Source organism: Psammomys obesus, unplaced genomic scaffold (genome assembly GCF_907164565.1).
Source record: "Psammomys obesus unplaced genomic scaffold, mPsaObe1.curated_primary_1811, whole genome shotgun sequence".
NCBI lineage: Eukaryota > Metazoa > Chordata > Mammalia > Rodentia > Muridae > Psammomys > Psammomys obesus.
In genome coordinates, this window is record NW_026596147.1 from 1,456,696 (window position 1) to 1,471,298 (window position 14,603).

Consider the following 14,603-nt stretch of genomic DNA (forward strand, 5'->3'; position numbering starts at 1 on the left):
TGATCCTGCTTTAATTGTGCATTTTAAAAGAAACTTCAGAAATGACATTCAGCTGTCCATGGTCATGAGATATTGCTAATGTTATAGAAAACATTAGTTTGCTATATGGTTTGTAAAGTGAAAAGCACTGTAACCTTTACTCCCTATGTTTAACAGATGTAATATGGAGGTTTGAAGAATGGCCCAAAGGCTCATATATTTGAATACATATTTCTCAGTCAGTGGAACTGTTTCGGATTGGGAGGTGTGGCCTCGTTGGAGGGGGTATGTCACTGGGTGCTGCCCTTAAATTTTCAGAAAGCCCACACCATTACCAGTGAGCCCTCACCGGTTCTTGGTTATGTCTCAAGATGTGAGCACAGCTAATGCTCCAGTGCTTGCCTGCTGCCATGCTCTCTGCCATGACTGTCATAGAATAACCTTCTAAAAGTGTAAGCCCCAAACAAATAAGTTCTTTATTCCAGTTGCCTTGGTTGTGGGGTCTTATTACAAGAAAAGTAATTTAAGACACTTGATAAGCAAATACCCTAGTTTTTCAATGGACTTTGCCCTTGCTGATGTATTATTACCTACTGAGTTTATAGTTTTGTCATTTGGAATCAGGTTGGTGTGGCTCACAGTTTTGGTAGGTCTAATCTCTGAAAAAGCAGGAAAAGTTTGCTAAGAGCTGATACCTGGATTCATATTTGAGAGAGAGAAAATGAATGAGGCTTCTGCTTTATTAGGTACTACATCTATGTAAAGACAGACATACATTTTAGCATTTTTAGGTGGAAGAAAAGCAGAAGATACTCCAGAGAGGGTTAATAAAATGATTACCCTACCTGAAAGATTAATTTCAGAGCTCTTTAGGAATATATTTATTAACAAAAAAGGGGACTTTCAGTACTCATTTTAAAAATATTGGTAAAGGCAGAAGGAAATGTCAAATGTTTCAAGAAAGCAAAACTATGTGGAAGTGTAATAAAACTCCAGCCATTAATAGGTATGATGGAAAGGAGAGGGGGGGGGCTTTATAAGCAGAGACATGCTATAAGGGGAAGACTCGCATGGACAACCTTAGATGATAATGGTTTCTTTGCAGTGAACATAATTTCCAGCCTAACATGAGCCTCAGGAATGATAAGCAGTCTTCATTTTGATTTGATAAACGAACTGGCTATTCAGAGAGCGTATTCTTTTTTTCATTTTCATAGCTGTAAATTTATGGTTCTGGATGGAACGTGCCATTCCTCGACACTTTTTATTATGAATTGCACTTTCCCCTTAATTTGGAAGTGTTTCTGTGTCTCACTTTGGATCTCCAAAGGGAAACTTCAGGCAGTGAGAAACACAGCTTCATCAGAGTCCCGGTCCTTGCCACTGTCTTCACTCGGCGCATGCTCACCACCACTTGGAGATCGACAGCTCAAATCCTCCACCCCGGACTCCTGATCACTGTTTGCTGACAGATCGGGATCTGAGCTTTTCAGATTGTCTTGGGTTAGAATAAGAGCAGAATCTTCGTCCCCCTGGGAAGGGCTTCTGGATGGGAAGGACTTCATGTTCCCACTGTAATCCTGAGGAGTATTGGCTGTGCTGTTGTCTGAGGTAGAAAATCCTGAGTGTTTGCTGGGTTCACTTTGCTTACTCTTCACTTTGGTGCCATTTAAGTGAACTTTCTGAATTTTTTCCAGCCTCTAAAAAAATAAAAAAAACAACTTTGAGAAAAGTCACAAATATCCTTAATTATAAATGCACATCTTATTCACTGCCTGATAATGTTAAGGGCAAGAGTCTTAATGTTGGTTGCAAATCAGGGGTCAGGAACTTGATTAAAATTGAGAGGCTTGTTTTCTTAATATAAGGATGGTACTAAACACCTTGAAAGAATCTCTATAATGTGAACAATGCTATATGGTTAAAGTACTGGAAGTGAGTAAGTGGTCTCCCCTTTTCTCATGACTATACAATCTGACATATTTCCATCATATTAACTTTAAATGATTTTTTAATTTTTAAAACATTTATTTATGCATATGGATGTTAGTCTGTGTGTATATCTGTGTACCATGTGTGTGCCTGGAACCTCTGGAGATCAAAATTCCTTGCAATGAGAGTTACAGGCTATTGTAAGCTGCCATTTGAGTGCTAGGAATTGAACCTGGGTCCAATGGAAGAGTTTTTAGTGTTCTTAGCTGAACTACCTCTCTAGTCCCTAAATATGTTGTTGTTTTCAGGTAGGAATGAGGTATTGATCTCATCCAAATAGGACTTGCTAGAAAATTCATCCTTCTAAAGTACATAACCTAATTCTCCCTCTCTGGATTTGCATTTTGTATCAATGTCTCTTATAATACATGCCCTTTTGTGTTTGGTCTGCTCTCGAGGAGCACCTGTGTTCATTTATTCATTGCTTCTTATGGCCCAATTACAGTCTTATGAATGGGTATACTCCACCAGATCGTTTGGGGCTGTTCCAAATACATTTTATTTCACTGTACCCTTTAATATCAGTAGGGAGTGTGTGAAGATTAAACATTACATATTCAAAATCATTCCTGCCAGTTTCTAGTACAGTGCAGAAGCACTGTGCTGTGCCATGGGAGAAACAAAGATGGATCCAGAAGCAGACATCCCATACTGTAACATACAGGCAGAGTACTTGTAACCATTTCAGAAGAGTAAGATAGTCTCCAGCAGAAGAGCAGAGGAAGCACTGTAACAAGACTGAAAAAGCAGAGCCCTTACCTTGCAGTGGTTAGAAAGCCAAAAAGGCAGAAATCAGAGAACATTAAATGGGCTTAATGTTTAAAGACTTAAATGGAGACTTGAAAGGAATTATAGTACAATATTAAAAAAAATATGCAAAGCTCAGAAATTTTAGCTATTTTAAAGAAATATGCCAACATTTTGAGATTAAATTACTTTTGATAGTCTACATATTGTTTCTAAATTTTACAAATTTCAATCAAAAGAATGCTATAATAAATAGGATCTTAAGATTCTCAATGCATTTATGAAAAATAAATTGGCCCAACAAGAGGGTCAGAAACTTTTGTAAAAGGTCTAAGATGCCTCCAGGACTGTTTAATCTGTAGCTTATTTCGGTTCTGAGTTTATTCTTTAGTCCAAGGTCTCAGCTCTACATCCACCTTCAGTCCTGTGGGTCTAATGAACATGCAGATTTCTAGGGATGGTACTCAGGCACCAGGACTACTTATAAAGTAGTGATCTTACTGCACACAGTTAGAGCAACTTCTCCAGTGACATACAGCAGTGATGCAGAATAGAGGTTTTCATTGCCAGGTGATCCTTTGACAGTGGCTCATTTATACTAGAATCACAATTTATGCTTCTCTCAAAAGTACTCATGCCCAACACAAGAATGTGTTTGCAACCCCACACTTAAAGCCTATTTACGTAGTGAAAGGTGATTTCTTATAGTGCATTATGAGAGAAACAGGAATTTCCACCTCCAAACAACTCTATTGTTGTCCTTGCACTGCAAAGCTCCATTTGTCTAGGCCATAATTCACAGTGGGGTCTGCAGGTGAGTTTCTACTGGTCACACTGCAAATTCAGTTTGAGCTTACCAATGTTAGGTGGTAGGCCATTATAAATCCGAGAGCAGTGCTCTCTTGTAGTACCACCACTGTATTCAGCCTTCATTCTAACGCTTATTTTGTATGCTACATAAGACTGTTTAAAAGTTTCACTGTAGTTAAACTTTTAAAAGCATGTATATGTCTATGTGGGTGTCTGGATGTATGCCTGTGCACCACGTGCATCCAGTGCCTGCGGAGATTAAAAGAGGCAACAGAACCCTTGGAACTGTGCTTACCTGTGGCGAGGAGTCACAATTAGGTATTGAGAACCAAACCCAAATCCTCTCTGAAAGTAGTATTCCTAACCACTAAACCATTTCCAGTGAGCAAATGAATGGTAAGGTACACTTTAGGATGAGTGAAGCAGAATGATTAGTATTCACTGAAGATGAAGATATGCAAATAGGAAACACATTTATGTATATCACAACGTCTCTGCCCAGTAATAGAAATTATACATGCAAAAATCATATATGTAGTCAATCTCAGCTATTCACATATCAATACAGTGTTATACAATATGTAATTTTAAAAAGTGGAGCAGTAGGCCTGTAGTTCAGTTGAATATACCCCATATAAAATGGTCAGTACATTTTATTTTTTCCATTACCTTTTTATATTTTCATATCTTTTTTTTAAGCATTAAAAAAGTGCTTTAAAAAAAGGTAATGAAAAAAATAAAATGTACTGACCAGTAAAACATTTCAGCAAACTGAAGTGGGGCAAAAACTAACACAGATGACTGAACAGGTTTCAGTTTGTGCTTCATTTGTGGTACTGACCCAAATGAAATGATCTTACCCACTGACTAAAAAGAATGCATTTTAATGTTCGAGATCTTGAGGGTCTTCCTCAAAGTAATAGGTTCAAGAAATAGGTACAGAAGAGGGCTGCAGAGATGGCTCAGAGGTTAAGAGCACTGGCTGCTCTTCCAGAGATCCTGAGTTCAATTCCCAGCAACCACATGGTAGCTCACAACCATTTGTAATGAAATCTGGTGCCCTCTTCTGGCATGCAGGTGTACATGCCGACAGAATACTGTATAAATAATAAATAAAATAAATTTTTAAAAAAGGCAGAGAAGAAATATAAACAATAGAAAACTTACTTCTTCTAGGGCTTCCAGTTCTTCTTCCAGCTGCTGGGACTCCTCCTTCACAGCCATGAGGTAATCTGTCACCGACTGTCGAGGCTGCATCCCCTTTTCAAAGCGGTTATACATTCCACTCCAAAACCTGGAAGGAAGGATACCATAGGTCCAGTCTGTAGTCCCAGTCTCCAGTCCTATCTTCAGTACCACAGCCCAACACTATTAACCAACAGCGACTACTAAGGTAGTAATTTTAGGTTGATATTTTTTCTGCGGTGGTTACTTCTCTTAGGAAGAGTAAGTTCATATAATACTGAGTTAAAATATACACAATGTTTTTCTATAATAGTCAGAAACAGCGTATTTTATCATCGGAACTTTGAGAATTTGTGATTATATAGTTAGAATTCCTGTTTCAAAGGAAAGCTGGCTTTTAAACTTAGGATATCTTTTACCAGAAAGTAACATTTGCATTTTCAATAATTCATCCTAAACACTAATGTATTCTAGAATGCAAATGGAACAAATGTCATGGGGGTGGGGGTTATCTTAGGCTTGTAAAAAATGCCTTGAGGGCAAAGAACTATTTATCTGCAGTACATAGAACAGTGCCTGAGCCTGTTCTGCTATGCTGTCAGAGAAATAATAGGTAACTAGGACTGAACCATCTTTAGAAATGGAACCCACAGTGTGTCAAACTGTTAGTTTGCTGTTTTGTGACCCAACTTGATACAAGATTGAGGTGAATCCAAAGGAGAGTATGCAGCACACATTTAGTACATCTTAACTAGAACCTGTAAAGGTCACCTTGCTCTCCTCACCTCAATACCATCTTAAAATCGATGGGCAAATATTTCCACTAACGTGAGCCTCCAATTACACTTCTACAGGACTTGCTTTTCTTTCTCTTTCTTCATATTCACATTTCAGTTACCATGATGGGAACTTACATTTTTAAAGACCTTATTATAAAGCATTAATTTCTAGGGGAATTTTATATGTGTAGCAATGGAGAGAGAGAACACTGTCAGAAATGCCACCAAAGCCTTGAAGCTTGTGTTTCACACACTTTAGCACATCTGGCAAGTTCCTAAAGACCAACTCACTTATATGTGAAGTTGCATGGAGCTGTAGGCAAATGAAGGCTCCCGTGAGTCTGACTGTGGTCAGCTCTGAACAGAGGATTGAGGTAGTCAGCCCGATTCTTCCACAGATGAGACCACAAAGAATAAGTTCTTTCTTGAATCCTGTTATTTCAAAGAAAGGCAAGAATAAATGAGTGATCTTGGTTCTTCTGAATGACAAGTATTTTATATTAAAGCTGGGAAAGAACAAGTGTTACCTGAAACATTTTTATTACATAACAGCAACATTACCTTCAGCCAGTGGCTTCTTGGCATGGCACAAAAACATTCTTACAATAGTCTCCACTCCACTGCTGTCGCACTAGCCTTCACAAAATGCTTGGTTATTTTGAGTATTTAAAGAAATGTTTCTTTCAGTTTCTGTCTCCAAATAGTTTCTGCATCCTAACTTTCTAAACACTACGTGAAATGCTTCATGTTTTACTTAATCTTCAATTCCTATATGTCCCATTTCTGGATGAAGATACAAATGAATGGAAAGGAGTCTCTCCCAAATCCCACAGCTAGTAAGTAGAAAAGGCAGTATTGAGAGCCAAGCAGATACCATTAGGATTAGCTTTCCTAGTACAGTAGACCACAAACTAGCAAAGGATATGCTCTGCTCTGGGCACATTCCTACTCATGTATGCTGTGGTTACATTCAGAGGCAAGCCTTCAACCTTAGTAGTCCAATGGGAACTGTGAACCTTTTTTCCTTCTTCCATCCTTACTGTGTATGATGGAAGGGTGGAGGTTGTGTGTAGCATGCATGTGTGTAGACAGATGGATGTGGGTGTACATGTGCATGTGAAGCCTGTGGTTGGTATCAAGAACCTTAATTGTCCAACCTTAATCATTGAGGCAAGCCCTCTATCAAACATCCACATCACAGTTCACCAGCCAGCGGCTCTGGGTTAACTATATTATATTAGTTCTGGAACCCAAACTCCAGTCCTCATGTTTGTGGTAAACATTAACCATGGAGCCATCTCCTACATCTCCCTGTTTTTTAAATTAGGATCTCTCACTGAACCCAAAGATCTAAAAGGATCTGCCAATCTCATATCTCCCGAGCCCTGGGATTATAACACACCACTTGTCTGGTGATGGATGGTAACATACAACCACCCTTAACTTTAGTCCTGGGGATCCAGCACTGACTTCTGACCTCTGCATGTCCCAGGCATGCATGCAATGTACATTCTTACATTCAAGCATGACACAAACCTAAAATAAAAATAATACATCTTTTATAAACATGCCACTACACCCAGTATTTGTTTTGTTTTTAAATGTGAGTTCTAGGAATTAAGCTAATGTCTCCATGCTTACATAGGAACCACTCTATGAACAAGCCTGTACTCCGCAGAAATCAAACGAAGTTGCATGGAAAAAAACCAAATCATCATCCTTCAGAAAAAGTAATTTTCTATTCCACTCCAGATGGTATAAACCTCCTGAAATTTTTATTTGGAATGATTTTTCCACAATTAAGGTGGATACCATATACAACACAGTTAAAATCATTTTATGCTATTAGTACCTCAGAAAAATCTATCATTTGCACTTCCTAAGTCACCTTCATTTTCAATGGTATTTGAAAGTCCGTATTTCAGGCTAATATTAATTAGCCCTGACTAATGCAACCCAGTTTTATTCTAACCTGGCTGGAGTCGTTGTCAAGTATGGTGGCACTTGAATGCAAAGATCATGAGTTCTAAAACAGCCCATGGCGCTTCATCTCAAAGGCAAGTTGTGTGTGTGTGTGTGTGTGTGTGTGTGTACACTTACATATATATATGACCTACTTAAATGAAAATGTCTTTATGGTGAAACTCATCAGCTGCTATGTGCAATGAATATACTCAATGAAAAACAAAAACTAAAAACCTAACGGCCTCAGTTTCAAGTATGCTTTTCCAATTAATTTGAAGTTTTTATTATCAAGTAAGTCTCACCTTTTTTTAAAGGCAAAATTAAATTTAATTCCAAAAGTTCCCTTTAAATATCAGTGTCAGGTTTTCAACTTGTCTGATTCAGACAGAAGTCACAGGAAAAAGTGATTTGATATATTTCTGTCAGATGATAACATTTAAACCACTAAAAAAGTGATGTCAGTAATGGGAAAAGAATGTACAATGGTTTTGTAACTCAATTAAGTAGTCTTAAAAATTATCAGTCTATATGAAACGCTCAGTTGCCAAAATAATTCAGAATTGGCCGCCAAAACTTACTTGAGTTCTCGTCTCTCTTTCTGGCTATTACATAGGAAGTTTCCAAACTGGCAGGAGTAAACATGATGTTGAATATGAATCAAAAACCTCTCGTTGAACTCAAAGGCGCAGGGGAACTGTTCCATTAACTGCCACACACACTCAATGAACTGGTCGATTACTGGAGAGATTTCTTTAGGGTCACCATCTAAATTGCCGTATCTGTAAGACAAAGGATTCTAGACTTCATAATGTAAGTTTTAAAATTTAATTATAACGCTATAAAGGCAAAGATTATCATAAAAGCAACATTACTTCCTAAATACATCTTACAAACTTGTGCCAGAAGGTTTGGAGGGAGAACACCAAGAAAACAAGGCCCTCTAATTATGGTATATGAATGTCCAGAGACAGAGGCAGCCTGCACCAGATGGAGCCCTAGAGCTAAAAGGAGAAATGGAACATGTCCCCATCCCTAACCCAGAAGTTATCTCCAACTGATAACCACTTGCAAATGAAAATTTAGTTTCATCTAAGGGAGTCTCATAGGGAAACAGAAGGGTAGACTGCATGCCCAACAGTAAGTGATGGCCAACAGAAAATGAACTCAACAGAATCTTTGGAGGTTTCTTATCTCTTACTATTGTGTCATGGCTTTTTTCTTTCTTTCTCTTCCTTCCCTTTGTAATTTTATCTTTCTGATCTTTATTTTTTCAATCTTCTATAGTTTTTACCCCGGTCTGTATATATTATGACTTCTGGTTTCCTTTTGTTATGGGATTCCTGAGTGTGCAAATGTGTCCATATCTATTTCTTGCGCCTTTTTTTAGGCTCTTTTCCCTCTGTTTTGTCCTGTTCTAATGTGTTTTTAATTTATTACATCTTATTTTAATATTATCCCTTAGATGTCTGTTTGTTTTTTTAATGAGGTAAAAAGGGGTTAGATCCAAAGTGGAGTGGATGTTGGGAAGAACTGGGAGGAATAGAGAGGGGAATCATAATTAGGATATACCGTATTTAAAAAATAAATCTATTTTCAATATAAAAAATATTGCTTACCTATGATTAAATTTATGTCCGAAGGAAATCCAGTCCTTTTCAATTAATACCTACATAAAAAAGAATATAAATATAATGGAAGCTTCTGAGGGAAATAGAAGAGAACCAAACTAATAAAGGATTCAGTTACTGGGAGCAGAGAAAACCCTCAAAATGGAGACTATGCCATTGGACAAGAAAGGGCTCATTAGATTAGGAGCACTTGATGCTCTTCAGAGGACCCAGTTTCAGTCCTCAGCACCCATATGGTTACTCTCACCTGTCCATAACTTCAGGTTATGGACATGGTGCACACATACATACTTACAAGCAAAACCCCTTACATAAAACAATAGTAAGTAAATCTTAAAAGAACTATGTTATTCAGAATGTATCTAGGATGAAGACCTTTTGTATGAAAAGTAAAAGATATGTGTGAGACTGCATTAACTGTACCCAGAGTACTCCTGTGTGCCAGGCACTGCACACAGCTGTTGGACAGCTGTTAGTACCCATCATTTATGAGAAAAGGAACACAGATGAAATATTCTCCAAAGATCACGGTCTTAGGGAGTGCTTCATATCCTAGGTCTCTCCATTCCTAACCTCATCTGTTAACCAACATGTAATGCTGTTTTCTCAAAAAAAAAAAAAAAAAAGAAAAGCTTAATGAAATAATGTAGAATAGTTTTATTAATATCACTCCTTAGTAATACATGGATGGGTTGAAGTCTGTCCTTGATAACTCAAAATGCATTTCATAAGTTTAATGGCTTTAATGTGGAAAGATTTCTGTGTAGGAAAAAAAAAAAAAAAAAAAAAAAAAAAAGACTCATGGCAGTATATACCTAGAAAACCTGATGCTCTCTAACTAAACCAAGGATGGTAGCCTGGTCAGGAAAACGCTGATGCAGAAGCACACACATCTCAGTTGTCTGAGGTTGTATGTTCTGAGGAAGGAGCCTGCCTGTCCTTTGTCCCCAGGGTAACAGCTGACACGATTTACTAACAATGGTCCAGTATTACTCCTGTCAACCTCTGTCCCAAGCGCAGAGTCGGGATCCACCAATACACTATCAAATTATGGTTCAAAAGGCAGGTTCCAGGCCCCTAGTTACCAGAAGCCCTCCAATCATTTGAGGGAATTATACCCACTCAGCCATAACATCACATGGAAGCAACTGCGGTCAAATTGTGATGCACACCCAAAGGCTCCCGCTCTTAAAGATGTGTTCCTAAACCCAGCAAAGATGGAAAACACTGAGATTCAGTACTGCCATCTAGTTCTGTCAAGAACCATTTAAAAAATAGAAACTTAGCAATGAATGGTGTTTTTTTTTTCCTCCCAAGAACTGTATGTACAATGCAGTTTTTTCCAAATTTTTTTCTTACGTTTTCTGTTATACAGTCATACACTGCCCCAACTTGAACTACTTATAAGCAAATTATGTATAAAAATCCTTATTTTCAAAACTTTTAAATATATTTTATATTGCTCCAGAATTTACAGCTAGGAGCACTAAACTACTTTCAACATCTATTTCAGGCCTGTTTCAGTATCTCCCCTCTAACCAACCAACCTTGCTAATTTACTAACAAGAATGCTAATTAGAAAAAAGCCACAAGACTCTAAAAATGAAGTGTGCTTCTAGTCAAGACTCTGCTTCTCCCAGCAAGGCCGTCATCAGACTCACCATGAATCCCTTCACCGTCCGATAGTAAGGGTCCAGTAGCAGGCTTGCCACTGAGCACACCTGGGCCGTCCTGTCCCAGCCATCAGAACAGTGGACGAGCACACTTGCCCCTTCCTCTGAAACTGCCTGAAATGGTAAAGAGTCACTGTGATTATTGGGCTTGGTGATTGACTAACAGAACTCGGAGTTAGCACTTAGGCCCAGCCTTCTTAGAACTAGTGGCCAAAGCTTTTCTTTTTTTCTTTTTCATTATATACAAAAGCCTACATTCAAATCATAACAAATTACTGAATACAAGTATGTGCACTATGCAACACACTTTCATGACATGTCCCCAGCTCACTTGCAGCCCAAGGTAAGCCTTACTGAAAGTCTGGGGTTGCTACAGGCCTTTTCTAAAAAGAAAAGGTACAAGAATTCTAATTTATCAAATTATGAAATTACAGATAAAAGGAGAAGGGCCAAGTAATATGTCCAGGGGAAGAAGAAGAGGTAAAGACTCTATCAGATACTGCTAAGAAAGATTTTCTCTCTGCCTTGGCATCTTTAGCTATCTTGGCACCTGATCACATAATGCAGTGATTATGTAGCATTTATCAGTAGCTGCAACTTTTGTGTGTAACACCTCTGTAAGAGACTCCTGCAGCCACAGCACAATACCAGGTACTAAATAAGGATCTGTTAGATAAATGTCTAACAGAGCGCCTCTCCACCTTCAGAAAGGCAGAGACCTACGTGGAATTTATTTATAGAAAACACTAAATAGCATAATAGGATTATTAAACAGTTTACATAAAACATTTATATAAAAACATTTTACATTTAAGTTCCAGCAAGATCCTTCTGGCAGAATGAAATCCCCCTGTTACCTTTTGCTTAAGTCACAATTAAAAAGCAGGATTTATTTCGCTATAAATCAAGCCCCTATCACTGAGGTGACTCACTTGGAGTGGTACAGTCTCCTACAGAAAATTCTTTCCTTTATCCAGAATTAAATCTGATAAAAGAATATTCTAGAAATATTTTAACATTTGACCACTGTGTTAACACTCAGTTATGTGGCCACTGTACTCTTTCACAAAATCATTTTCACCACACGGAGGTCTGCAAAGCATGCTTACCCATGCAGTGGGTACAGGAGAGCCAACAGGTAGAGGACAGGACCTGTTCTATACTAGCCTTCATGTCTAACCCCTTAACTTTGTTTTCCGTGTTTTCACAAACCTTTGCAATGAAGATCCCAGCATCTATGATGGCTTTGATGTGTCTGAGCCAGCCTGAGTTCTCTAGGCCCCACAGGAAATCACTCATAGAGGGAGATTTAAGTTCACACACTGCAAGAAAAACCATGTTATAAAGTGAAATTAAGGCGATCACTCATTCTACTAACAGTATTTTAGAGTGATTTGTTGGCTTTAGTAGATATAGTCAATAAATATCCACGTTTATAAAACTAGATTCTATTGAATCACTTCAAATAATGCTTTTTAAATTTTTTTCTCTGATTATGGGAAATACTAAATCTACTTACAAGAATCCTAATATTGATGAAAATCATTGACTTGCCATTGTGAAAGTTCAGCACAGACCACCTACTTATCTTTTTGGTGCAGATGTTAAACTTGTGCAGCTAAAGAGCACCTTAATGCTGTATAGGAAAATCATCACAATGCTTACTCTAGCAATTACCCAATTAGAATGCTCCATCACCTCAATGCTTCATATTATAAGAACACAAAAGGAAATAATACTAAAAGTATTCCTTACATGGAAAGGATATGGATCCTTTTGCCAGCAGCCTACTAGGTAAGAGTGAAACTTGCATACAGAAAAATGAGGTCTGTACCTCTGATCCCAGACCTGTGCATCAGGCCAGGGATTTTCCCTTTTACTAACAGAAAAACTAGGATCCCAATGATACCTATCTTTATACTTCCAAACCTTACGGGTGTAGATTCTGATGTTGCTAGAACAGTCTCACGGCAGACTCCCTGATCCTCTGGCTCTTAGAATTTTTCTGTCTCCTCTTCTGCAATGGTCCTGAGCCTTAGGTGTGTGAGTGTTAAAACTGAGATATACTTTCAAAGTTAAACTCTCATATTCAACTTTAAGTCTTTAAAAGTGCATATAGGAGCACACGGAAATTGTTAATGACAGCCTTTAATTGAGCAGATGCCTTCTGCCATATATCAAATAAAAACTTTCACTCTAACTTCCTGAAAAAAAAGTTACACAGAAAAACCATTAGCAGTTAAATTCTAATTCACCCAGATAATGAAAGAAATAACATTGAGATTCCCAGCACAAACATTCATTAAGAAAGCTATGTAATTGGAGTCCAGGGAGATGGCTCAATCAGGAAAATCCCTGTGTCACAAGCCTAAGGACCTGAGTTTGGATTGCTAATACCCAAATTAAACCTGGTCATGGTAGTGCATGTCTGTAACCTTGGTACTCAGGAGAAAGGTAAGTTCCTAGAATTTACTAGCCAGTTACTTACTTTAGCCAACTGGTGAGCCTGGGTTCGGTGAGAGACCCTGTCTCAAAAAATAAAAGAGCACTAGAGGAAGACATCCAGTGTTGACATCTGAGCTCCACACGTGCATACATGTGCATGCAGATGCATCATGTGTACACACACATACTACATACTTAATACACAAAAACAGGAATAAATAAATGAGCTACTGAGCCATGAAAAGGCAAGGAGGAACCTCACATAACTACATGAAAGGATTCAATGTGAAAGAGCTTCCTACTTATTAGGGAAAGACAAAACTATGGAGAGATGTGGACAGTAAAGCTACTCTGTATAACAGTGGATACATGCTATTAAACATTTAGACAAATACACAGAATGTACACAACACTGAACCTACTGGAAACTTTGAGCTTTAAGTTGCAATACTGTGTCAGTTTAAGTACAGATTGTAACAAATGTGTCTCCCAGTTAGGAATGTGTCACTGTAGGTAAAAAGAGGATAACAAATGTGCCACTCTGGTGGAAGACTTTCCTAAAAGGGTGCTGTTCAAACTGGGAGGCTATACATGTGGGGGTGGTATGCATGTGGGCAAGTAACATGTGGGTAACATACGCATATGGGAAGGCTATGTATGTTCAAGTCTATACTTGTGGGTGGCTACACAGAAATCTCTACTGTTTAGTTTTCCTGTGGACCTACAAATGCTTAACAAACAAACAAACAAAAACCCAAAACAATCACAATGAAAGGCCCTTTAAAAAATGATGACCAGGCACCTCAATTGGCCACAACTGCTTCAAATCTCTATTAAAAAAAAAAAGTTCAACCAACCCAGTTCTTCCCTCTACAACATTATTAGTCCCAAATGTGTTTTTATCCTTTCATTACTTACAGAGAAACTTGTAAGCTTGGAACTGTTACTCTTTCTCTCAGTTTTCTCAACGCTAAGATGAGGATAATGGTTACCCTGTGGAAAGTGTTATTCCTTGATGTCCATGACTCTGCAGCTCCATCCCACCCAGCTTTCAGATTCACATGGCTCCACCAATGTCATCAATCTTTGAAGCTACCAATCCTTACCCAACCATTTCCACTGTCATGTTTATGTTGCTATCACTTTAGTAGGAAACCAGGAGGAAGCAGGAAAGTATGTTTTTAACTGGTACTGGTGTGGGATATTAGCTTGAACCAAGTCTCTTTACATCAACCTGAGTCACTAAATAAACAAAAATCTACTCATGCATCCAGGGTGGTCACCAAAAAAAGAAAAAACAAAACAAAACAAAAAACAACAACAACAAAAAACAATGTTTGTCTGAACTCCACCGGAGGGGGGAAAAAACTATCCTGAGATGTTGAAACTGTGGTTTTGAC

At 38.1% G+C, this 14,603-nt stretch overlaps 2 protein-coding genes across 3 annotated transcripts in view; one reads left to right on the top strand and one right to left on the bottom strand.

Moving 5' to 3' along the window:
* Vps37a (VPS37A subunit of ESCRT-I) overlaps nucleotides 1-1,265 on the top strand; it is a 35,969-nt gene extending 34,704 nt beyond the window's left edge. Inside the window, exon 12 of the mRNA XM_055593576.1 lies at nucleotides 1,197-1,265. The gene's annotated coding sequence lies outside the window, so the exon portion shown is untranslated. The remainder of the gene's footprint in view (nucleotides 1-1,196) is intronic.
* A 51-nt stretch (nucleotides 1,266-1,316) lies between these two features.
* Nucleotides 1,317-14,603, bottom strand: part of Mtmr7 (myotubularin related protein 7) — a 91,170-nt gene continuing 77,883 nt past the window's right edge. For both annotated transcript variants that reach the window (XM_055593573.1, XM_055593572.1), the window contains 7 exons: nucleotides 11,971-12,080; nucleotides 10,747-10,872; nucleotides 9,074-9,123; nucleotides 8,036-8,236; nucleotides 5,784-5,924; nucleotides 4,696-4,822; nucleotides 1,317-1,679 (listed from right to left, as the gene is read on the bottom strand). In XM_055593573.1, coding sequence (XP_055449548.1) covers nucleotides 1,317-1,679; nucleotides 4,696-4,822; nucleotides 5,784-5,924; nucleotides 8,036-8,236; nucleotides 9,074-9,123; nucleotides 10,747-10,872; nucleotides 11,971-12,080 — 1,118 coding nt within the window. The remainder of the gene's footprint in view (nucleotides 1,680-4,695; nucleotides 4,823-5,783; nucleotides 5,925-8,035; nucleotides 8,237-9,073; nucleotides 9,124-10,746; nucleotides 10,873-11,970; nucleotides 12,081-14,603) is intronic.